The sequence below is a fragment of the Oncorhynchus masou genome, chromosome 12, assembly GCF_036934945.1.
Source record: "Oncorhynchus masou masou isolate Uvic2021 chromosome 12, UVic_Omas_1.1, whole genome shotgun sequence".
Taxonomy (NCBI): domain Eukaryota; kingdom Metazoa; phylum Chordata; class Actinopteri; order Salmoniformes; family Salmonidae; genus Oncorhynchus; species Oncorhynchus masou.
The window spans coordinates 33,927,295-33,954,015 of record NC_088223.1 but is presented as its reverse complement, the minus strand read 5'-3'; the positions used below and the strand labels follow the sequence as shown (position 1 = coordinate 33,954,015).

Sequence of the window (26,721 nt, the reverse complement as noted above, 5' to 3'; positions counted from 1 at the left end):
CAAAACATGTTTTTCGAATGAATGCGAGAAGATTGAGAAGATTGCACCGACCTACCTTTTTTTTCTCACTCTAAGAACATATTATAGGCCTAGTTTTCTGTAAAGTAGTACAGGCCGAAACTACCTTTTGTGAATTGTATTTGACATGGTCTTAATTCAATATTAATATTAGGCTATTTCATCATTATTATATCTGATCTTATCAATAATCCTCGTTTTTAAACAATGCATCACTAAAAACGTTAGGTCAGAGGCCTGTATGCCTATATAGTATTGGTACATAATATTAATCTAGTTATTATAATTGTTAACATTGCCTAATTATCTGAATTTAATATAATTTACTTTATTCATGGCTCTGTATGCAACTAATGATGATTCCAAGCCAAATCCAATTTAGAAACTTGCATTATAGGCTGTTTTATTTCCAGAAGGGAATAAAGAAAAAAGTAGAACAAAACAAGTTTAAGAGAAACATTACATAGCCTACATTCAAATACAGACAGTTACGTGCTTCATAATGCTTATTGTTGTTTTATATAACAAAACAACAGTTGCAATGTTTAATTTGAACACACTAAATTGGCTATAGTTCATATTCAAGTGGGGAAAAACAACATTGTATTGAATAGGCCTTGCCTATCATTGAAAAAAACGAAGAGCTACATACAGATCAAATGGCCAGAGTAACAATATATTCAGCCGTGTTTGTGCCTATGTTCGTAAACTCCTGCCTGCCATTTATTTCTAACGTTGCTTGCCTTAATCTAACCACAAAGGGCGCAAGTGACGTTGCAACCCAGCGAGGAAAAATTGCTTGTCTCGGCGTCTTCACAAACTACCTGTTTACCATTGTGGTTTCTAGACCACCAAGCCCATGGAAACTCTTGAGATTGTCATGCACACTATTGTTTCATTGCTGAACATGTCAGTCGGAACATATGTCCGGAAATCGCCAAAGGAGTTTGATGAAATTACAATAAAATGTCGTAGGCTAAAACACAAGAGATTAATGGAAATTGCCGAAGTAAAACTGAAAATATGTCTAACGGAGAATTTTGTCTTCACGGTAAAGGCAAAGGCGGGATGGCGATGGAGCTTAATGCGTTGATGCTGCAGTCATGCGTAAAAAGAAACGTTCGCAGTCTTGGTGAAAAATGTCAGCATTTACAACACAACTATGCTATGAGTTTGTGGCTTTCAAGAGTTAATATTTTGCATCAAGTCTTTAATGCAGTGTTTGACGGATGAATTAATGGTCAAGAGGACCACAATGGAAATAAGTCCCATACTTTGTGTTATCCTCGTGCTTGTTTTTTTGTTCTGTTTTAAAAAAAATGGTCGAATGAATAAACTAAACTAAACCTGATGCTGAACTGTGAACTCCAATAATTTCCCCCATAACATTCACGTAGATGCTTCTAGTTGTTAGGAATTAGATTAAAATAAAAAAAACATTTGGATTTACAATGATTAGGGGTGAACTTGAAGATATTTTAAGCTATTTAAAATACAAGTGTTTTACCTTTATTTAACTAGGCAAGTCAGTTAACGAATTCTTATTTACAATGACGCTGGGCCAATTGTGCGCTGCCATATGGTACTCCAAATCACAGCTGGTTGTGATACAGCCTGGTGTATGTATCAAATACATTATAGACCCACAATTGGCACAAACAAGCGCGTTCAAAAGCCAATGCCCGTGTGCCCTCTTTTGCTAAACATTTACGGTGGTTAGGCCACCATTTATATCGAGTCGCAGACAGTCGGAAGACACTACCATGGCTTATATCCTATCAAAGACAAATTATAAACATATAAATCAACCACCTACTTAGCTACATTAATAACAGGGTATTTACTTGCAGGTATTTACTTTTAGATTGTAACAATTGTTTGGATTTGCAGGCCTATTGAATAATGTGTTATGGCAACAAGTACCATTTATTTACCATGTCAGATAAAGTGTAGGCTATGGACTAATATCTGAAGGAGCTGTCAATACACGTACCCCTCGATTTTGCATATTTGGAAATGGTGCAAAGACCTGCAAAAGTTTGAAACATTGCCATGCACACAAAGGGCTGTTCCGAGGTAGCTGCTGAGCCTAAAATCTGATTTTCCCACCTGTATTTGGGGAGTTTCTCCCATGATTCTCCACAGATCCTCTCAAGCTCTGTCAGGTTGGATGGGGAGCGTTGCTGCACAGCTATTTTCAGGTCTCTTCAGAGATGTTCAAGTCCGGGCTCTGGCTAGGCCACAAGGGCATTCAGAGATTTGTCCCGAAACCACTCCTGTGTTGTCTTGGCTGTTGTCCTGTTGGAAGATGAACCTTCGCCCCAGTCAGAGCGCTCTGGAGCAGGTTTTTATCAAGGATCTCTCTGTACTTTGCTCTGTTCCTCTATCCTTCGATCCTGACTAGTCTCCCATTCCCTGCTGCTGAAAAACATCCCCACAACATGATGCTGTCACCACCATGCTTCACTGTAGGGATGGTGCCAGGTTTCCTCCAGACGTGACGCTTGTCATTCAGGCAAAAGATTTGTTTTCATCAGATCAGAAAATCTTGTTTCTCATCGTCTGAGAGTCTTTAGGTGCTTTTTGGCAAACTCCAAACAGGCTGTCATGTGCCATTTATTGAGGAGTGGCTTCTGTCTGGCCACTCTACCATAAAGGCCTGATTGGTGGAGTGTTGCAGAGATGGTTGTCCTTCTGGAAGGTTCTCCCATCGCCACAGAGGAACTCTGGAGCTCTGTCAGGGTGACCATTGGGTTCTTTGTTACCTCCCTCACCAAAGCCCTTCTCCCCCAATTGCTCAGTTTGGCTCGGGCGGCAAACTCTAGGAAGTCTTGGTGGTCGAAACGTCTTCCAATTAAGAATGATGGAGGCCACTGTATCTTGGGGACCTTCAATGCTGCAGACTTTTTTTGCTACCCTTCCCCAAATCTTTGCCTCGACGCAATCCTGTCTCGGAGCTCTACGGACAATTCCTTCGACCTCATGACTTGGTTTTTGCTCTGACGTGCACTATCAACTGCAGGACCTTATATAGACAACTGTGTGTCTTTCCAAATAATTTCCAACCAATTGAATTTACTACAGGTGGACTCCAATCAAGTTGTAGAAACATCTCAAGGATGATCAATGGAAACAAGATGCACCTGAGCTCAATTTCAAGTCTCATAGCAAAGGGTCTGGATACCTATGTACTGTAAATAAGATATTTCTGTTTTTTATTTATGAAAGAAAAAGAAATGTGCAAAAAATTCTAAAAACCTGTTTTTGCTTTGTCATTATGGGGTAATATATGTAGATTGATGAGAAATGCACTGTATGTTGAAAATTCTGTGACTATTCAGTCAATAGCTCTTACACAAAACATGCCATGATTAGAACAATGATATATTCTGAATCAGGGGAAGATGGAGAAAATTACCCCCCCCCCCTAAAAAAAAAAATGCAATGAAAAATGTTATTGAACAATAACAAAAACATTCTCCATCCTCGCCTGATTCAGAATATATAAATATCATAGTCATGACATGCTTTGTGTAACAGCTATTGAGAGAGAAAACCGAATATCCACTGAATGTCCAATATAAAACACATTTTACCTCGGTACAAAACCAGCAATTACGCAGTCTCTATGGGGGTGCCACAGGGTTCAATTCTCGGGCCGACTCTTTTCTCTGTATATATCAATGATGTTGCTCTTGCTGCGGGCGATTCCCTGATCCACCTCTACGCAGACGACACCATTCTATATACTTCCGGCCCGTCGTTGGACACTGTGCTATCTAACCTCCAATTGAGCTTCATTGCCATACAACACTCCTTCCGTGGCCTCCAACTGCTCTTAAACGCTAGTAAAACCAAATGCATGCTTTTCTACCGATCGCTGCCTGCACCCGCATGCCCGACTAGCATCATCACCCTGGATGGTTCCGACCTTGAATATGTGGACATCTATAAGTACCTAGGTGTCTGGCTAGACTGTAAACTCTCCTTCCAGACTCATATCAAACATCTCCAATCGAAAATCAAATCAAGAGTCGGCTTTCTATTCCACAACAAAGCCTCCTTCACTCACGCCGCCAAACTTACCCTAGTAAAACTGACTATCCTACCGATCCTCGACTTCGGCGATGTCATCTACAAAATTGCTTCCAACACTCTACTCAGCAAACTGGATGCAGTTTATCGCAGTGCCATCCGTTTTGTCACTAAAGCACCTTATACCACCCACCACTGCGACTTGTATGCTCTAGTCGGCTGGCCCTTGCTACATATTCGTCGCCAGACCCACTGGCTCCAGGTCATCTACAAGTCCATGCTAGGTAAAGCTCCGCCTTATCTCATTTCACTGGTCACGATGGCAACACCCATCCGAAGCACGTGCTCCAGCAGGTGTATCTCACTGATCATCCCTAAAGCCAACACCTCATTTGGCCGCCTTTCGTTCCAATACTCTGCTGCCTGTGACTGGAACGAATTGCAAAAATCCCTGAAGTTGGAGACTTTTATCTCCCTCACCAACTTCAAACATCTGCTATCTGAGCAGCTAACCGATCGCTGCAGCTGTACATAGTCTATTGGTAAATAGCCCACCCATTTTCACCTCCCTCATCCCCATACTGTTTTTATTTATTTACTTTTCTGCTCTTTTGCACACCATATCTCTACCTGTACATGACCATCTGATCATTTATCACCCCAGTGTTAATCTTCAAAATTGTAATTATTCGCCTACCTCCTCATGCCTTTTGCACACAATGTATATAGACTCCCCTTTTTTTTCTACTGTGTTATTGACTTGTTAATTGTTTACTCCATGTGTAACTCTGTGTTGTCTGTTCACACTGCTATGCTTTATCTTGGCCAGGTCGCAGTTGCAAATGAGAACTTGTTCTCAACTAGCCTACCTGGTTAAATAAAGGTGAAATAAAAAATAACAAAAATGTGTTGTAGCCTATACATAACTGTGGCTAAAACTGGACCCCTCAAGCTAATTAAGCCTAAATGTCAGGATCAATACTTTAGATGACAATAAATAGACCGGTTTAAGGAGGAGCCAATAATGAACAGTCTAAACAAGTGGTGCAAGTGACTAGGCCAGTTAGCGCTAGTTTATGCTAACTTGAATTGTGCTCCAATTTTACTTGGGATAGCTGTATTTGTTACCTATGTTCAAGTTAGAATTGTGCAATAGCAGAGCATAAGAGCGTTGCCACATCAATGTTACACTGAATTAATTAGTTAAATTATTGTTATTAAATGTTATATTCCATTCCAATATTATATTCAAGTGAATATTGTTTTTAATGAATACAAAATGAATGAAAACCTTTTGCTCCTGAATGTAATTTTAAAGACTACTTGGATCTAAAAACTTGCATTATTCAAATATTATTTAGTGCAAGTGTACTAATGGTGACATGTGCAACACCCCCCCCTCCCCCTTACTTACTAAAGAAAAAAAGGGGTGGGGGGGTGAGAGTATTTTTTTTTTAAACGCCCCTTTTCTAAAAACAACATTTCATGAAATAACTAAAATACTGTAGGTATTTATTTACATGACCTTTATCCACATACCAATTTTTCTCCAAACATTGCTTTTTTGTGTGTCAGCAATTAGAAATTGTTCTTAGTGCGGGCTAGTTACCCCCTATTACCCTAACCGTTTCGTCCTCACGATTATCCCTTGAGAAATTCTTCATTAGGGATTTCCTCAGCATTGATAGGGCGAGATATGTTTTAGCAGTCGTTAAACTGCCTAGTTCAAAATTGCCGCCGGTATAGGCATGTAACGCCCATCTGACTATCTAAGATAGCGGCTGCGGTGGCAAATTGGTTTAAATTACATGAGAAAAAAATGATGGTCTGTTATAATAAGCGTTTCTCTTGTCCTTTCCTTAATTACCTTCTGTAAACCGTCCCAACAAGAAGGCTGAGTGAAGGGCTTTCTATCATTTTCACCAGAGAATTGACCAGAGGGAGAGATTGACTGATGATACATTCTGTGGAGGGTGCAAGATCAAGTCATGACCAGGTAAAACTGATTTCTTTATCTACAGTACATGTCTGCACCTGTCATGAGCTCTGAGGCGCAGGGTTGCAGGCAGATGTTGGGGGTTTATGCATCCTGTGCTGTGTAGGTAAAGTTGTGTTTTATACCCAGAAAGCTGGTCCACTCCAGCATATCAAGCAAATGAATGGCTTAACAATATGTAACTTTTCCCCAGGTAATTTATTTGCACGTTATAGGCTACACTCTGAGGTGGTTTCGCCTGCAAGGTATGTGTGCATAGCCTACCCAATGGTTTGATTGGTAATTAAAAGCTTAGGCTATGAGATGCTTTTCTGTCATTTTGTAGATATCAAGTGGCCATCTTAGTTTCAGGTTTTGATCCATTTAATTCAGCTAGGCCTACATATTCAAATATATCCTACCGTAGACCTATTACAATCGGAATTGTTTTGTTTCCAGAAACGGATAGTCAAGTAATATGTCTGGCAGAATGCTCTGCTGAAGTTTAGTTAGTAGTGGTTGATGCCAGTAAAAGCCAGACTGGGCTTTAAATTGACAATGGCATTGAAAGAAATGTGTTAACGTGAATTGTAATGAAGGGAAAATGTAATGATGTGACCTCAAGCGACATGGTGGATTTGATCGTGTAGCCTACAATATTGTGTTTAAAAGCAGCCGGGTTTACCGGTTTTCCTCCTGTAGATGGCGCCTGTTGATCACTAGAGATCAGTCTACTAACAGCAATCTGTTGATCAACGGTGTGTGTTCACTTCGCTGAACAGGGTCAATACAATTGTATGGGAGAATGCAGGCCAGCCAGACAGGCGTTTTTCATCTGGGAGAGCCTTGAGCAAATGTTTACGGTCAGAGTTTTCCTCTTGTGGGCACGATTTATTTCGTTCGTAGCGAGAAGAGAGCTTGCTACCTTAGTGGCGTAGGTAGGCTTCTACAACAATCAGACCGTCTACCTGAACGCAAGGGCGCTCTGGTTAGATCAACGGGAGGGATATAAACGCACAAACACTCGGTGGAGGTACACAAATCCTCTGCACTTTGAGATGTGGGTAAGAACGCTGTGTCGAGTATGGCATTTTAGTAGCTTTTGTTCAATTCGTTTGCACAACACGTTAAATATAGGCCATATAGCTAGTTATCTACTTTAAATCAGCACATTTCAACCAGCACAACGAGAATGTCGTTAGCCTGCTAACGTTTGCTAGCTCACCCTTTTTTTCAGTGAGTGTTTTGATTGCAAACAGCCCATGTTATAGCCAGAATACTCATGGCAGCCTGCACATGCTTCTGTAATTTGCGTTGAAACGGAACAAAACATCCGTTGCACATGTGTGATAATGCACGGTTGTTGTATTTTGCAAATTATTCCGAATGACTTTTGCGCGCTGTGTACTTAGAGAACGCAACACTTCTGGGCTGAATATAGGAAAACACGTGCTTCCCTCTGCCTGTGGCGGAGTCGCGCTGTGGAATGTATTGACTGTTTTCCTCATGCACTTGGTTGTTATTGTAACGTTATGCAACCTGCTTTCAGCGTTGCCTCTGGAATTCAACGTTTGTGGGTGTTGGGTAATATCAGCAGTGAAAATATTAGCTATAGTCTCTGGCACATAACCTTTGCCCTGTCTGTTTTCCCGGCAACGTTTCCAACCACACTCATAACATGGCGAAACGTGTTACGATTGTCTACACTCGGTCTCAAACGTAAGTCTACCCCCTGATTCCACTGCTGCACAGAACTAGAGAATAGGCTACATCTGTGTAACAGTGATTTGAATGCCTTTTTTTGTTATTCGGTGACAGACCTAATACTAAGGGAAAGCCATGCTTGGCTGCAAATAAAGGCAAGGAAGTCATAATTGACTGACTATTGTCTTTATGGAGAGGGAGGGTCTTCTTGCTCTTACCTATTGAGGTGGAAAATTGGATAGATGGTTGAAGTGTGCATCAAAGGGGCACAAACAATTGCTTCTGCCCTTTGAGGAGGAATTCCACAGCTCTTGAAACCAACGCTTGCGCAACAAAATCATCTTGTATGAACTCCGCTTCAGCCTCAGGACATGCTTGCTGGTGCTTTATAATCTGGCAGGTAGTCATTGTCCAACCCTTTTATCTGACAGTATTGTTCATAAATGGGGGATTTTCCCTCAGATCTTTGTATCATGCCTCAATGAGTAATGTTTGATAGCAGGTAAGGGCTGAGGTGGGCAGATGTGCAGGTATCTGCTGGTTTGTCTATTTAAGAGAGGCTTTGTATGCTTCATTCACACATGTGTCTCCAGGCAGTCTGTCAGCTGTGTATAGTGTTGTATCATTAACCTTTTTTTAATTGACTATAGTATTTGTTTATTGAAGTGGAACTGACATAATGCTATCAGGTTGTAAATCACAGCTGGCCTGGTACATTGTTTGCTGCCTTTAGCCAATCGGGATGCACTGTTTCAGTTTTAAAACTTTGGACAAAAGTGGTTGAATGTAACGAAGGCTGGGAATGTCAATACAATCATACTAGCATAGGCAATGATGACAAGTCAGTCATAACGTGGCTAATAGGATAGCTTATCTATTTATCTATTGATTTATTTAGCATGCTAAAAACAGAGCTTCATGTTAGCTATAAAGGCAACATGTAAAGTGTCAGTCCTGCGTTTCATGAGCTGAAATAAAAGAACCCAGAAAATTTCCATACTCACAAAAAGCACATTTCTCAAGTTTTGTTCAGAAATTTGTTTACATCCCTGTTAGTGAGCATTTCTCATTTGCCAAGTTAATCCATCCACCTGACAGGTGTGGCAAAATCAAATTTTATTTGTCACATACACATGGTTAGCAGATGTTAATGCGAGTGTAGCGAAATGCTTGTGCTTCTAGTTCCGACAATGCAGTAATAACCAACAAGTAATCTAACTAACAATTCCTAAACTACTGTCTTATACACAGTGTAAGGGGATAAAGAATATGTACATAAGGATATATGAATGAGTGATGGTACAGAGCAACATAGGCAAGATACAGTAGATGGTATCGAGTACAGTATATACATATGAGATGAGTATGTAAACAAAGTGGCATAGTTAAAGTGGCTAGTGATACATGTATTACATAAGGATGCAGTCGATGATATAGAGTACAGTATATACGTATGCATGAATAATGTAGTGTAAGTGACATTATATAAGGTAGCATTGTTTAAAGTGGCTAGTGATATATTTACATCATTTCCCATCAATTCCCATTATTAAAGTGGCTGGAGTTGAGTCAGTGTCAGTGTGTTGGCAGCAGCCACTCAATGTTAGTGGTGGCTGTTTAACAGTCTGATGGCCTTGAGATAGAAGCTGTTTTTCAGTCTCTCGGTCCCAGCTTTGATGCACCTGTACTGACCTCGCCTTCTTGATGATAGCTTTGTGAACAGGCAGTGGCTCGGGTGGTTGATGTCCTTGATGATCTTTATGGCCTTCCTGTAACATCGGGTGGTGTAGGTGTCCTGGAGGGCAGGTAGTTTGCCCCCGGTGATGCGTTGTGCAGACCTCACTACCCTCTGGAGAGCCTTACGGTTTAGGGCGGAGCTGTTGCCGTACCAGGCGGTGATACAGCCCGCCAGGATGCTCTCGATTGTGCATCTGTAGAAGTTTGTGAGTGCTTTTGGTGACAAGCCAAATTTCTTCAGCCTCCTGAGGTTGAAGAGGCGCTGCTGTGCCTTCTTCATAATGCTGTCTGTGTGAGTGGACCAATTCAGTTTGTCTGTGATGTGGGTTGGCCAGAATATGTGTTGGCCTATCTATTGTAAGTCATCTGGCTATGCCACAGGCTTGTTCATTTAGCAGACAAGATATGTCATTATTTTCTATGAATTTATAGTAAGAAGAATATAATTGAACTTAGCTGAATAAAATTTAAAGGATATTTTTCCCATTCCGTAGCGAGTGCTCATATGAAGGCAATGTTGAGTGTAAAAGGAATGATTTGAAACAGGTTTTATAGGCTACACTAGATTTAAAGTTGCCAAATCACTCTAGTTGTTAATGATACAAACCTTACATGCTGACCAGACCGAACGTGCGCATGTTGATTTTTGTCAATCCACCCCAGATGCGCTCATGACACGCAGGTTGAAATATCAAAGCAAACTCCGAATCAACTATATTAATTTGGGGACAGGTCGAAAAGTATTACACATTTATGGCAATAGCTAGCTAGCTTGCTGTTGCTAGCTAATTTGTCCTGGGATGTAAACATTGGGTTGTTATTTTACCTGAAATGCACAAGGTCCTCTACTCCGACAATTAATCCACAGATAAGAGGGTAACGTTAAACCAAGTTTGTTTCTTGTAATCTCTCTTCAGACTTCTTCTCCTTTGGACTTCACCCGGCGGTTTAACTTTAACCTCTAACCGTCCCCCTGCGTGACAGTTGAGTAATGTAGGCTAATGTGATTAGCATGAGGTTGTAAGTAACAAGAACATTTCCCAGGACATAGACATATCTGATATGGGCAGGAAGGTTAACAAGAATTTAAGCTAACTGCACTGTCCAATTTACAGTAGCTATTACAGTGAAAGAACACCATGCTATTGTTTGAGGGTAGTGCACAGTTATGAACTTGAAAATGTATTAATAAACCAATTATGAACATTTGGGCAGTCGTGATGCAACATTTTTGGGGGAAATGCAATGGTTCAATGGATCAGTCTAAAACTTTGCACATACACTGCTGCCATCTATTAGCCAAAATCTAAATTTCGCCTAGATCCCTAAGTCATGTTGGAATTTCTCTTGCATTTCAAAAACTATGATTCAAAAATAAACATTTTTTTTGTATTATCTTTTACCAGATCTTATGTGTTATATTATCCTACATTCCTTTCACATTTCCACAAACGTCAAAGCGCTTCCTTTCAAATGGTATCAAGAATATGCATATCCTTGCTTCAGGTCCTGAGCTACAGGCAGTTAGATTTGGTATGTTATTTTAGGTGAAGATTGAAGAAAGGGTCCGATCCTTTTTAAGGTGCATTACTACAACCAACTGGGCTGGAGTGTGGACCTCAGTTCATCTTTCAATCACCGACGTGGGTATATGCTTCTAAACACCAATAACGAGATGGCACGTGGGTATATGCTCCTGAAACCCAACGAGGAGATGGAAGAGGCGGGACTTACAGTGCATCAAACGACACAAATAGAACCAAGTTCTATTTTAGCACTTGGCCAAGCAGACGCTTGCGAGCAGTGTGGGTTCAATGATTGAACAACATATATGCGAGCGGTGTGGTCACCATGTTAGAATGTCTTAGAAATCAAAACATACAGTGCCTTCGGAAAGTTTTCAGACTCCTTAACTTTTTCCACATTTTGTTACGTTACAGACTTATTCTAAAATGGATTAAATGAGGGGGGATCCTCAGCAACACACTAACCCATAATGACAAAGCGAAAACTGTTTTTTACCTGTGGTAAATGCAATTGATTGGACATGATTTAGAAAGGCACAAACCTGTCTATATAAGGTCCTACAGTTGACAGTGCATGTCAGAGTAAAAACCAAGCCATGAGGTTGAGGGAATTGTCCGTAGAGCTCCGAGACAGCATTGTGTCAAGGCACAGATCTGGGGAAGGGTACCAGAACATGTCTGCAGCATTGAAGGTCCCCAAGAACACAGTGGCCTCCATCATTCTTAAATGGAAGAAGTTTGGACCACCAAAACTCTTCCCGGAGCTGGCCGCCTGGTCAAACGTATCAATTGGGGGAGAAGGGCTTTGGTGAAGAAGGTAACCAAGTACCCGATGGTCACTCTGACAGAGCTCCAGAGTTATTCTGTGGAGATGGGAGAACCTTCCAGAAGGACAACCATCTCAGCAACACTCCACCGATCAGGCCTTTATGGTAGAGTGGCCAGACGGAAGCCACTCCTCGGTAAAAGGCAAATGACAGCCCGTTTGGAGTTTGCCAAATGGCACCTAAAGACTCTGACCATGAGAAACAAGATTCTCTGATCTGATGAAACCAACACTTTGGCCTGAATGGCAAGCATAATGTCTGTAGGAAACCTGGCACCATCCCTACAGTGAAGCATGGTGGTGGCAGTATCATGCTGTGGGGATGTTTTTCAGCAGCAGGGACTGGGAGACTAATCAGGATAGAGGAACAGAGCAAAGTACAGAGAGATCCTTGATGAAAACCTGCTCCAGCTTAGGTCCTCTAACTTGGGCGAAGGTTCACCTTCCAACAAGACAACGACCCCAAGCACACAGCCAAGACAACGCAGGAGTGGCATCGGCACAAATCTCTGAATATCCTTGAGTGGCCCAGCCAGAGCCCGGACTTGAACCTGATCGAACATCGCTGGAAAGACCTGAAAATAGCTGTGCAGCAACACTCGCGAGCCAACCTGACAGAGCTTGAGAGGATCTGTAGAGAATCATGGGAGAAACTCCCCAAATACAGGTGTGCCAAAATGGAAGCGTCATACCTAAGAATAATCGATGCTGCCAAAGGTACTTTAACAAAGTACCGAGAAAAGCGTCTGAATTTTTATACTGTATATAAATGTAAAATTTCTTATTTTTTAAAAACATTTTTTATTAGCAAACATTTCTAAAAATGTGTTATTTGCTTTGTCATTATGGGGTATTGTGTGTCGATTTAGTTTTGTTTCTACATCAATCTATTTTAGAGTAAGGCTGTTAGGTAACAATGTGGAACAAGTCGAGTGGTCTGAATACTTTCTGAAGGCGCTGTACATGGGCTGCACGGTGCGACAATAGCAGGCCTGGATTACAGGCTACCGATTATTTGAGAAAGTCGCAGGAAAAGCTTGCGCTCTGTTCCTTGCCTTAAACGCTGTTCTCTCAAGTGATCATATTTCTATCCGTCAGACTATTCCAATTTTTTCTCGATTTAGGGGCAGAGGAAAAAAGACATGTCACCCCCCTATGCGCCCGAGGCCGCTATCCCCCTGTTCATTTGGGTAGGATACTCTGGTTATTTCACTCCATGCATCAACTTCTGTTTGAGGAGCATGCAGCCTCTCGCTGCACGGCGGAATATTGCAAAGCCGACGGTATCCTAATGTGTCACCATCTTAACTATGAAAATATGAAAACATGTCATATTACTAGGCTATTCAAAATCGATACAAATTCTGTATTGTAGGCTAACTCTGTAAGTCGCCCTGCACAATCAATGAACCAACAGCATCGCCTAGGCCCATAGGTTCTCTCCCAGACTCATTGATAAAAACTTTGGAATGTAGCACAAGGTAACCAGTCCATCCAGTATACATGATAATACATTCTACGTTCAAAGGCGATTTACTAGAATTCGTTTTAATTGTTCTAGCCTATATTCCAAAATTAAAGACATCTCAAATAAAAACCTTTTTTTTAGGCGGTTTTCTGCTGTGCGTAATTTTCTGTAAGCTATGTATTGTATAACAAACGGCACAATCATTATTTTATTTAAGTTTTTTTTCTGGCTTGATGTCGGTGGTTAGAAGGACAATAGATCCTTGAGTACCAGGGCATTAGTGAGTTAGACAACCAACACATGTCATGAATGCATAGGAGGAGATGACCTTTTTTGGAATTTTACTGTGGTCATGACTCATGACTACCGGTGTGGGGGTAATACAGTTTCCTCAACAGCCCTACCCCAATGAGTCATAGTGACATTTTAATTTAACCCTAGTCCCCAATTTTGTCTCAGATTATACCCTGACCAGAATTTGGTGGTTTTAGCACCGACATTACGGTATAAACATCTGAACTATTGTCGCTGTGAAGCTGTGTGGACTCTACTCAAATTCTTAATATGAAGCAGTTTTGTTTGCTTATTCGCTTAATCCCCTTGTTGTTTTGGTGACTCTGTTTTGCACAGCTTTTTTTTACAGATTTGGGGAAACTGCATACAAAATGTTTTTTTATTTCAAGAGAAAGTTCTGTTTAGCCCCAATTCGGTGTGTGAATCTGAAGTGAATTTGTAATTTAGAATGGTACTGTGAAATTTAAGAAGTGTTTGTCCGTGGAGATATGATTTGTCCACTTTGCTGCTTTATTAAAATAAAGATTCACCTATTTTGAAAGTTATATTGTTTTTGTGAATCTCTGAGCGATGTTCAATCAATTCCGGGGGGCCTTTTCATGTTTTCATGTGTCTCTGCACTATTGTCTTTAAAGCAAGCTGAAGTTCTGCCGGGATGACATAGCATCATGATAAAGCCACTGTCACTACACTGGAAGTTAATAGGAATAAAACTTTTAGACCATGAAAATGTCTATCATACATGTCAGATCTAAATACTGGCTGATGTCATAACGCAAGAGCTTGTCTTCTCTCGAATGAGCCATTGATCATATTTTTGTGATATTCCTACTTTGAGAAATGTATAATTTAAGAGGTTGCTCCACATTTCTCCTATTTGTCTGCCTCTTCAGTCCAAGTGTGCATTCATAGAGATACACTGAACAAAAATATAAACGCAACATGTAAATAGTAGCCATCTTTCATGAGCTGAAAGAAAATCCCAATAATGTTCCATACCCACAAAAAGCTTATTTCTCTAAAATGTTGTGCACATTTGTTTACATCCCTGTTAGTGAGCATTTCTACTATGCCAAGATAATCCATCCACCTGACATATGTGGAATATCAAGAAGCTGATTAAACAGCATGATCATAACACAGGTGCACCTTGTGCTGGGGACATAAGGCCACTCTAAAATGTGCAGTACAGCAACGAATATAAGTCTATGAAGCAGTTTTTAGAGTTAGTGTTCAACAACAGAAGAGACATGTCTCAGTTACAAACAATTTTCTTTACAGATAACAAACATTAAGTATTTATTGCTGAATTGTAAAGACAGCCACAAGAAAGTTAGCTTATTGGCCAAAGAGCAAGCTAGCTAACTTGCTAGCGAGCATGAAGGAGAAGTCTATGGGAGTGTTAGCCATGCTGTTGGTAGTGGTAATCATATTGTATCCTTAGCTGGTGGGAGCATGCAATTGGCATGCTGACTGCAGGAATGTCCACCAGAGCTGTTGCCAGATAATTAATGTTAATTTCTCTACCATAAGCCGCCTCAACCTCATTCAAGAGAATTTGGCAGTATGTCCAACAGGCCTCACAACCACAGACCACGTGTAACCAAGCCAGTCCAGGATCTCCAAGCAGCTTCTTAACCTGCGGGATCGTCTGAGACCAGCCATCTGGACAGCTGATGAAACTGTGGGTTTGCACAACCAAAGAATTTCTGCACAAACTGTCAGAAACCGTTTTCAGGGAAGCTCATCTGCGTGCTCTTCGTCCTCACCAGGGTCTTGACCTGACTGCAGTTCGGGGTCGTAACCAACTTCAGTGGGTTAATGCTCACCTTTTGTTAGCCACTGACATACCATTTATTACAGAGAATCTGTATCCTCTTGCCTATAGGTGACTTAGCTTATTCAAGCCTGTCTCAAAATACAACACGGCACCTTTAAGACCAAAAGAAAACTCTTCACGTGACTCGCTTTTCAAAGATGTCTAGAAATGTACTTGTTTTGTGCCCTTGTAGGAAGCAATCACTCCCCTATTGCTGACTACAAATGATCTATAACTGGGCTAATAACTCACTAACGAGCAAAGGATATGAACAAAGTGTGCACACGTGGTTACATGCAGTTCTCGCCTTGGCCTCAAAACAAGCGTATCTACTCACGACCGTTCATGCTGTAAACACATTCCAGTTCAAAGTAAATGACACAGATCCATATTTCAATGGTCTATTTAAGCAATAAGGCATGAGGGGGGGTAAGGTATATGACCAATATACCACGGCTAAGGGATGTTCTTACGCACAACGCAATGCGGAGTGCCTGGATACAGCCCGTAGCCATGGTATATTGGCCACATACCACAAACCCCTGAGGTTCCTTATTGCTATTATGAACTGGTTACCAATGTAATTAGAGCAGTAAAAATAAATGTTTTGTCATACCTGTGGTATACGGTCTGATATACCACGGCTGTCAGCCCAATCAGCATTCAGGGCTCCAACCACCGAGTTTACAGTTGCATTTAGGCCTATTTCAGCTCTGATTGTTTATGCCGCACCGGTATGTGTAGAGTAAGGGCTGAGTAGTGCGTGTCAATGTAATAGAATCCTACTCCGATGAGTTCTGCCTCCAACAAAATCTCTTTGAATAGTTTGTTTTGGTATTTTCCATTGAAAGTGGCTGTTATTGTGTGGATTCTATCACCATTTGCCACAGTAAAAGAAAACGTTGATGGTGTTAACAGGGAAATCTCTAGAACAGTGGTCACCAACCACTTCTGAGTCAAGATCACGGAGTCAAAATGCAAGCCGATATCTATCTACGGTCAGATTTTTGTTTTGCTTAACTTGCCATGCCAAAGCATTGTTTTGGACATTGCTCACTCATACTTTTTTGAATAATTTGCTTTTTATTTTACTGTGCTGATGGTGCCTGCATCTATCAGTTGGTCAGTCTCAGCAGAGGGAGAAAGCAGCAGACTGAGGGCTCGCCTCTCAACATCCCTCCACTCCCCCTTTACTCTACTGACCAAAAAGGTACACAGTCCTCCAGCTGCTAGTGAAACTCGAGTCGCACCGCATCATGCACAAATTCATGTTGTTACTCCTATGAACAGAAAGAGTGAAATATATCCTCTATATTAAAGAAGACTCAAGCCGCTAATAATAACAATGCAAGCCTATAGATGCACCTTCCTACTGAGTAAGAAATTAAAAAAGTTGGGTGAAGTTCAATCTCTCTGTAGGCGTATATTTCTCTGTGGCAGTCCGGGGAGCTGCATGGCAGTCTCGGGGCTAGCGTGCGCACCAACACACATGCAGCTTAGAGGGAACATTGGTCACAACACTAGGAATGACCCAGAGATCCTTGAGCTACGTGGGTTATAGTGACAGCAGGGCTCCTCTCGTCACATGTTTGTCACGCTGGAGGTGTCACATGGACATGCTGGCATCCCTAATCCTTCTTATTCTGATGGTCATGGACTAGTAGTCTTAATGATTCCAGTGAGTTTTTTTACTTTATCACTCAAGTATAATAACTCAATGCATGTACATTGAGTTAACGCTCAAATGTCATCAATGTGTGCATATCCCAGACCAGTGGTTCCCAACCAGGGGTACTAGGACCCTTGGGGGTATGTGGTCTAGCCACTGGGGGCATTTGAGAAGACTCATTAGACCTTAGACTTACTGGTAAAATTCACAATAGTGGGTACTCCAGACAGAGTCAAATTCAGTTGGTGGTACATTAAATGAAAACTGTTGGGAACCAATGACCCAGAGTACAGGCTCAATCTAGGTGATGGAAAAAACAGCCGGATTTTCCAGTGATGTAACCTGGTCTACCAAGCCTGAAAAAACGGTTCTGCAAAAGCTGGTCCCTGATAATTGTAAGATCCCCCACACAACGCTCTGTTTTCTATTAGTGCCCTGCAGGAATGCAGCATCGCCTGCGTATATCTCGCCCTACGAGATGCGAGCATCCTTCCCAACACTGCCCAGAAAGGTAGAAACAGGGTGAGGGAGAGAGAAACTGAAAGGGAGAAAGAGAGATTGACACTGTGAGAGAAACCAAGGTGGAGACAATTGGAGAAGCCTAGAGAGGCAAAGACTAACCAAGGAGATCTCAAACGGGCTCTGCAATCTGAATTTTTAACCCCTTGGTGAATGAATGTTTGAGATGTGTTTTTTGTTTTGTTGGAAGAGGGAGATTAGTAGCTACTGAATTGGATGTTTTCATTCTACAGAAGGAAACTTTGAAACCCCCAGAAGATGGGTCACCCTGACATAGGTGAATGTAATTTATATAAAGGTGAAATAAAAAAGACAAACTAACCAAGGACCCACCTGCTGTGGAATGTGTATGTTCCATGAGTAGGCTAATTAGGCTATGCTTGTTCACATTTTGGACAAATGGCTGTTGTATTAGATGTCGTGAAAATATTGTACATTTTATATTAGACCTATTCGAGTTAGATAATACAGTCTCCAAAGGGGTTATGACAAGACAGATGAAGGGATGAATGGCAGGTATATTTATAGTTCCAGGAGATTGACTTGGAACGATTACTCAGATTAATGATGAGATCTGTTGGCGAGGTGCTTCTGTCTAGACAGCCTGAGACTTCAACCTGTCCTCATTGCCACAGGTAAAGTCTGACATATCTGTGCTAATCCTCATGCCTACAGCATCTGGGTAATCCTGTTATGCCACTCTGACAGGGGTGGATTCTGTTCTTGATTGGCCTTGTGACCCAACACAGAGTTGGCACCGTCTATGGAGTTATGGGGGCTCCTCGCCGTGTAGCGCTTACTTATTAAGTAGGGCCCTATAAAATCCTGGATGTCGAATGCGGAATCCAGACATTGAAACAGAATTCAACAATATTCGAAATGTATAGAATTTAGAAGAAAATATATTCTAAAATGATTATGACCAAGAATATCATAAGACATGAACATATTGCGTAAATTGCATTTGCCTTCAACCTTCTGAAGCACAGTGTTAAATAACAATGACAATGTTTTTTGTGATTTTATTATTTTTCTTATTTTTACGTTATAAGGTTGGTAGCAACATGGAAAATCATTGTGGAAATCTGTTGCAAATATTGTCTACTATAAAATCCACAATGAAATGCTCTATGGGATGGCTGGCTAGCTAGCAAACGTAGCTGCACACAATATCATAGACAATATCAGCATGTAGCGTAGCTAGTTAGTGCACTTTATTTAGGTGATTTTACAGCTATCAATTTAGGACTCTACAATCTCACCATGTTCAATCTGCAGATAGTTGTGCCTCAGAGTAGAGTCAACATTCGCAAGGGCAGATATACTTTTGAGGATTGAAATGTTGCGATGGATCATTGGGGATCATTCAATATTCCCATTTGTTGTTCAGTGAAATCATCCCATGTGAAGAGTCAACTCATTTAATTAAATTTCAGTTTGTAACTAAATAGTTTTTTTTTGTTTCTATTGGAAGGATTTTACCACTTGCAATTGTCTACTTATGATAAGGTAAAAGGTTTATGTTTCTGTCTCCATATGATATGGTAAATATATCCAATGCAAAAAAACATCAAAATTTTAAATGGTATTAATAATATTAATTGGCATATTCCTGTTAATTCCACGGGAAGTTCCCACTTCTGAATGTGCCCCAAAATGTGCAAACCTAATCGTGACATTACGTACATTCAATGGAAATAGACATGTTTCTCGACACATACACCGACTGTGAGAAGGTATTGCGTGATGATTAGCTTAGCAACTGCATGACAACGTGAACTTATGCTGTGTGGGACGTTATACGTTCCTTCATTCATTGGATTTCTAGCTCCTTTCTATAATATCTCTGGCAACGGCACCATGCAATGCACCCTGGACTAAAGAGGTGGACAAATAGGAAAAATGTGCTAGACCCTCCTTTTAAATTACACATTTCTCAGGGTAGGAATATTGCTAAAATATCACCAATGGCTCATTCGAGAGAGGACTTCCTCCCTACTTATGACATAGGCCAGTATTGAAATCTGACATGTATGATAGACATTTTTGCAATCTGAAAGTTGCGTTCCTGTTATCTTCATCATGGTGCTACGTCATACCTTCCGGATTTCTACCTGCTTCAACGCCGATCACTTGAAAACATTAAATGCTTTTAAGAGCAAAAAGCCTGAATCTTAAACCTGGAAAAACTAAACAAAGAAAAAGTAATTTTGGGAAAAATGGAATGAGACTAATTTAAATAGATTTTACATGGCCATTAATTACCTTGCACAGTAGATATCAATGAACATATTGGTAATGCATTTCACTAGATCATTTTCTTTTAAAAGGATCATATTGTTATGAGCAGCAGTCATTTCAACCTGGTGTAGAGCAGGTCTTATCTGTATTCCTCACTGAACCCCCGTGTTCTGTATGTCAAATGGAATTTCAAAGTGATTAAGTTCAAAATCAGTTTGTCAGGCATTTCTCTCGTTATAACCGAAATGACTGAATTTTGTACCGTATGAATCATTTAATTTAATTTAGGATATTCCATGAGGTTTCTAGTAATGTTTTCCACTAAAGAGCCTGTACTCGTCTGAAGTAATTTATTCCTCTTAATGCAGACTGGTGACGACTGATTTTGGATATGTTTTTCTGAACTTATTAGATAATTTTAACTTTGTCACATGACAGAACTAAAGAACTGTCAGGTTGATGATGCCTTATGATGCTTAGTTATGATCTATAATGCTCAAACACACTAGTGGTTTTTCTTCGTAGTGTAGAGCATCGTTTCCCAAACTCTGTCCTCTGGACCCCAATGGGGCCACGTTTTGGCTTTTGCCATAACTCTACACAGCTGATTCAAATGATCAAGTTTGATGATTAGTGGGTTATTTGAATCAGCTATGTGGTGCTAGGACATATATCAAAATGTGCACCTCGTTGGGTCCCTGGGACCGAGTCTGGGGAAACTCTGTGTTAGAGGAAGTGGCCTCTTCCCCCCCCTCTTCTCGTGAGAAATGAGTCATTCCCTTGCATGCAGGCCCTCTATCCACCCACAACTCCACTTTGCTAAGGGAGTACCGCTCTTTTCTCTGACCCTCCTACCATCTCTCTCTCTTTTTCTCTCTCCCTCAGATGCGATGACGGCTGCCTCCAGAGACCAGAGGAAGTGGCTTTTGCATCGGTACTGCCCCCACAGACCCAGTGTTTGACATCTCAGACAAGCACCAGCCACTTTTCGCCTGACGCTAGCTCCCTAGCCCCGATTTTGCTCTTTGGGTCATCATGGAGCACCAAGGCCTACTCTCTATCATCGTGGTCATTCTATGGGTTATGGCTGTGTGTTTGGCCAGGCTTACCCCCCGGGTCTCCTTTCCCATGGGTAAGTCGAACAAACATTTTATGATCTTGTTAGCTCCTCGATTGTGAATATGAACTTTGAAATGGAGTGATAGATTTCAATGCTTTCATTTAGTCTCACTGTCTTGAAATGAAGTGACAGTCGCTTAAAGCAAAGTACTTTGCAGCTGTGATACGCTCCAGTGACTGTCTAGTTATGGATTTGTGTTTTTTGACTTAAGAACAGATCAGAAAGACACTCTTTGTGGAAATGCTTGCCTGTCATGCCCTGCTTGGGCTGAATACACCCACCCAGTCCACAGACATTTACAAGTCCAATTTAACAGTGCTCCCGTACTTGTGTCGTGATATGAAAATGGTAAGGACTTGGAATGGCTGGGTAATTATTGATCTCTGTTATGGTGGTCACTATTAGAGCTCTGGTATTAACTGCATCCCTGACATGACAAGATGGAGGTTCAACAGGACCAACGAAAGGTCAGAAGTGCAACAGCGCAAACAGGGTGGACATGCGATCGTGACTGACGAGCGAGGCGAATAATTTCTCTTGGTGAGGGAGTTTCAGCTTTAAGTCGTGTTAGTTCAGTCCGTTTTCAAGAATGAATCAAAATCCAAATCTTTGTCTTCTGTGTATGGTGGTGCTGTGTTTATGTGCACATTGTATTGCTAGGTCCAAAGTTGTCCCACGTGAGCCTATTACAGGCCTGTTGCCATACATCATTTGTGGATATTCTGGAGAGGGGAATGAAAGTTGAGCTGAACCGATGCTCTGTTGTCTCTCGTACAAAGCACTGCTCTGAGGTCTTAAGAAAAGCTCACGAGTTTTGTCCCAACTAACGATCTACTAATGGGACAAGCATTATGGTTAACGAGGCAGCCAGCAGATGACATCACAATGTTTGAACTGTTTGGTTGCATCGTCTTCAAAGCTTGTATTCATTACTATCGTTAAGGGCCTGGGTAAAAATGTATATTTTTCTGTGATATGGTTTTTAAACTGTTTCCGTTGTTTGCTCCAGTTTTGAGTATTGGAAGTTGTAACATAAAGTAAATAGCATCCACTGTTGGCCATTTGTTTGTATAACAATACTGTTCCTGCCTTAGTTTGTACTGAAAATGCCTCCATTTCTAACCAAATATCTCGTTAGGCATGGTATCACACACAAATATTTACCTTTTTATCCTTCCAGGTTATGGCTTGTGGTTAATTTACAAGCTGTGTTGTCTGTTGTGACCGAGGCCCTAATGAATTCATACTTGACATCGGAAGTGTTGTGCGACGCTAAATATTGAGTTGCCGAGTACTACTCAGTAAAACAAGGAATTAGTCTGCAGTGTCATGAAGGGAAACTAACAGTCCATTGTCTTGCAAATATTACGGGACAAGATGTGGACACTGGCACAATTTGGAAAACAGTTTGTAGTCCTATAATGTTCATAGGGCCCTACACATTTATTTATAATTTTTTTTCCGAAATGATTTTTTCTTCGTTATGTTTTTAAAGGTTTCTGTAAAAAATTACATTACATTTAAGTCATTTAGCAGACGCTCTTATCCAGAGCGACTAACAAATTGGTGAATTCACCTTCTGACATCCAGAAAAATCTGTTTTTTGTTCTGAAAATCACATGTGTTTTAAGGGAATATCCAATGTACTTTTTTGAATCCACAACGATGCTTGAACCTACTTTTGAGGTCTGGTAGAAATAGAAGAAATTTAGATTTTTGGGTGTAGTTACCCTTTAATGCAAGTGCACACCAGAAAGAGGCTGTTTGGTTAATAATGTTTCTGTAGTGCTCATGTGATTGCTGAGTTTGCAAAACAAATGGCCACTGGATTGATGCAAACAATCGTAACTACAAAGTAGCCTAACGTTTAAAGTTTTTGGGAAAGCCTTTCCATATCTGCTAGAAGGTTATCATTAGCATTATCGGTAACAGCTAAACAGTGTAGACATACGCACGCACACACAAGCATTCCTGTGCCGTTTCAGAAAGTTGAAGGAAAATACTAGTCACTGATGCATTTTGTTCATGTCTTATGATTTACAATAAATGACTCTTCTAATAGGTTCAATACATTTTAGTTGATTTACTACTAAGTTCAGTATATTGTTGAATCCCATTTGAATGTCTGGACTCTGTGATTCCGTTTGCTTTTATAGCCCAAATGGGGTCCGACTACAAGAAAAGGAAGCGAAGATGACCTGATTGAGGAGACAAATGAACGTGAAAGTTGAAAGATTTGCTGATGTAGGTGAAGCCTTTTGTTTTCTTTGTGGCCTGGAATGAATAGCTCCGTTGTTTGGGCACAGTATCAGATAAGGTTGTGTGTGTATCTGTTGGACAGGAATAGTACAAGTAGGGTCACTCATACCCTTTTCACAGTATTGTGCCCACCCAAACCGTTCTTTGCTGGCTTGGAAGCATCTTCTCACATTGTCCTTTTCAGAATGGTTCCAACAACAGGCCGTTGCAGTATAGCTCAGCTCAGTAGTGTGAAAAGGGTAAGCTTTTAATTTTCGCCGGAAGCCTGAATTGAACTCCTGGAAAAATGCCCATTCTCATAGACAATTGCCAACACCCCATTCAAGACCCATTTTCCCACACTCAATGATACAGCACAAATGCTAAGTTAGAGTTGACAACACTTCCTTCATCTAGGGACACAAGATCAGCATCTCCACCAATTCTGAATGTGTAGGGCCTGGGATTAGGGTCTGGGGTGCTGATCTTTGATCATTTCCTGAGAGGTGAATGTAGACAAAGCTGCCTCAGTGTCTTTTCTCCTTTCAGATATCTCTTGAGGGTTGGCGGCAGGCAGGGGTTTAGGGAACTTAATAGAAACTTGTGATGTCCCCCTCCTCCGATGCAGCTCGTAAAGGTGATTAGCTCTTCTACCTGTGGCTGAGATGACCAAGAGAGCCTGGCAGGCTGATGCCTTAAGACCTGCCTGCTGCTTTAGTTTGGTTGTAGTTATGGATGCATGATATATCTGCAAGCATATCGGATTCGGACTATATTAGCTAAAAATGCCGGCATCGGTCCGATGTCTAGTTTAACGCTGATTTGCAAAACCGATGTCAAAGCTGACGTGCCTACCTATATAACGTAAGTACATGACGTAATGACACCACGAAGAATACAGCTCTACATGTGCAACTCAGCATTCCTAACCTAGCCCACAATGTCTGCTGTGTGGATTGAGCAGTCAACAAGTCGAGCAGGCATTTGAAAGAGTAAGAGCATTTCAGCAAGACAACTCAAAGGCGAAATCCTTTAACGCCAAGATAATGAAATTCATTGCACTTCGAGGACTGGTACACACTACCAAGTAGGTGCTATTTTTCAGATGCTGCCCTACTGGAGTTGCACAGTATTGTTGAACTCACATCCAACCCAACTGACATTTGGACCAGCAATATCAGCCCCATGAGCATTAGACGTCTGACAGCTAGGGTTGCACATTTTGGGTAATTAACGGGAATATATGGGAATTAATGGAAATATATGCAAATTAATGTTTTGCATTGGATATATTTACCATATCATATGGAGACAGAAACATAAACATTTTAGTCAGCCTGTTGCGTGCTTTGGTGTGTGTTCCCAAACAAGGACCAGTTGCGCTCTGAGGCGGCTGATGTTGGTGGGATTTGGGGGATGATTAAGGAAACAGAGGAAAGAGCCTCAGATCCACAAAGTCCCTTCCACCAGGTGGCTGATGAGATACGTTGGCACGACTACCATATTGCATCTCCATCCTAAAGCCCTTGCTTGGAAGTGTACTTCGCCAGACTGCCCAGAACCTTGTCCTCATACAGGCCAAGGTGTCGAGACGGTAGTGATGACACCATAGGCCTTGTTGATCTCTGCACCAGACAGGATGCTCTTGCCAGCATACTTGGGGTCCAACATGTACGCAGCTGCGTGTATGGGCTTCAGGCAGAAGCCTCCACGCTTTGATGTACACCGCTCAAAAAAATAAAGGGAACACTTAAACAACACAATGTAACTCCAAGTCAATCACACTTCTGTGAAATCTAACTGTCCACTTAGGAAGCAACACTGATTGACAATACATTTCACATGCTGTTGTGCAAATGGAATAGACAACAGGTGGAAATTATAGGCAATTAGCAAGACACCCCCAATAAAGGAGTGGTTCTGCAGGTGGTGACCACAGACCACTTCTCAGTTCCTATGCTTCCTGGCTGATGTTTTGGTCGCTTTTGAATGCTGGCGGTGCTTTCACTCTAGTGGTAGCATGAGACGGAGTCTACAACCCACACAAGTGGCTCAGGTAGTGCAGCTCATCCAGGATGGCACATCAATGCGAGCTTTGGCAAGAAGGTTTGCTTTGTCTGTCAGCGTAGTGTCCAGAGCATGGAGGCGCTACCAGGAGACAGGCCAGTACATCAGGAGACATGGAGGAGGCCGTAGGAGGGCAACATCCTCCAGCATGACTGGTTTGGCGGTGGGTCAGTCATGGTGTGGGGTGGCATTTCTTTGTGGGGCCGCACAGCCCTCCATGTGCTCACCAGAGGTAATGGGTGTGGTGTGAGGGTAGGACTCCTCCACTTTAGACCAAGCAGCCTTCATGTTCGCAGCATTGTCTGGCAACAGTGCAAATACATTCTCTGGTCCAAGGTCATTGACTGCCTTCAGCTCATCTCCAATGTAGAGACTGGTGTGTCTGTGCTCTTGTTGAATACTGGTTGAGGGGTGGAGATGATGTAGTAAATTATTCCTTGCCCACAAATATTCGACCACCCATCGGAGATGATTGCAATACAGTCTGCTTTCTCTATGATTTGCTTGAACTTCACTTGAACTCTGTTGAACTCTGCATCCAGCAAATGATTAGATCAAGCTTGTCTGGTTGGAGGGGTGTATGCTGGGCGAAGAACATTCAGAAATCTCTTCAATACACATTGCCTGTGAGCATCAGTGAACCAGTTGCATACACAGCTCGAGCAAGACATTCATTAGCATTTCTCTGACCACATTCCTCCATTGAGTAAAACAAAACTTCTGATTCCAGGAGGACCATGAGCTGTTGCCCTCGATAAGGTGTCTGATTCATCATTTTCACTTTTCACCTCAAAGGAAATTGAGGGACTTTGGTCAGAGGTTGCTTGTTGTGAGCGCTAAGGAAACGTTATGCACTTGGCCAGATGATTCTTCATCTTTGTTGCTTTCTTCACACATGATTTGGCACAGTATTCACTATTTGCTGCAGTGAAATGTCTCCACACATCAAATAAATAAAAAATAATACAATTCCATGTACAGATAAATAGTTAAGCAGTTAGATTAAACAACTCCTTTGTAAGATATGTTTTTAAATTAAATGTGTATAGGAACAGGTGAATTAACACTCAGTTAGCTGGCTCAAGCAAGCTAAAAACCCACATGATAGCAAAAATTAACTAGCCGATATTGTTTACTAGTTTACAAAAAAATCATGTCATATAAAATATATTCACCCCACCCAGTATTGTGGGGCGGCAGGTAGCCTAGTGGTTAGAGCGTTTGGCCAGTAACCGAAAGGTCAGGGATTCGATCCAGCAACAAGGTAAAGATCTGTCATTCTGGCCCTGAACAAGGCACTAAACCCACTGTTCCCCGGTAGGCCGTCATTGTAAATAAGAAATTTGTTCTCATCTGACTTGCCTAGTTAAATACACATACAGTGGAGCATAAAAGTATTTAGTCAGCCACCAATTGCAAGTTCTCCCACTTAAAAACATGAGAGGCCTGTAATTTTCATCATAGG

General features: G+C 41.4%; 1 protein-coding gene across 1 annotated transcript in view; it reads left to right on the top strand.

Moving 5' to 3' along the window:
- The first annotated feature begins 6,781 nt into the window (after positions 1–6,781).
- The window catches only part of LOC135549890 (semaphorin-4A-like), a 51,009-nt gene continuing 31,069 nt past the window's right edge, over positions 6,782–26,721 (top strand). The window contains exons 1-2 of the mRNA XM_064980265.1: positions 6,782–7,092; positions 20,717–20,963. Coding sequence (XP_064836337.1) covers positions 20,867–20,963 — 97 coding nt within the window. The 5' untranslated portion in view covers positions 6,782–7,092; positions 20,717–20,866. The remainder of the gene's footprint in view (positions 7,093–20,716; positions 20,964–26,721) is intronic.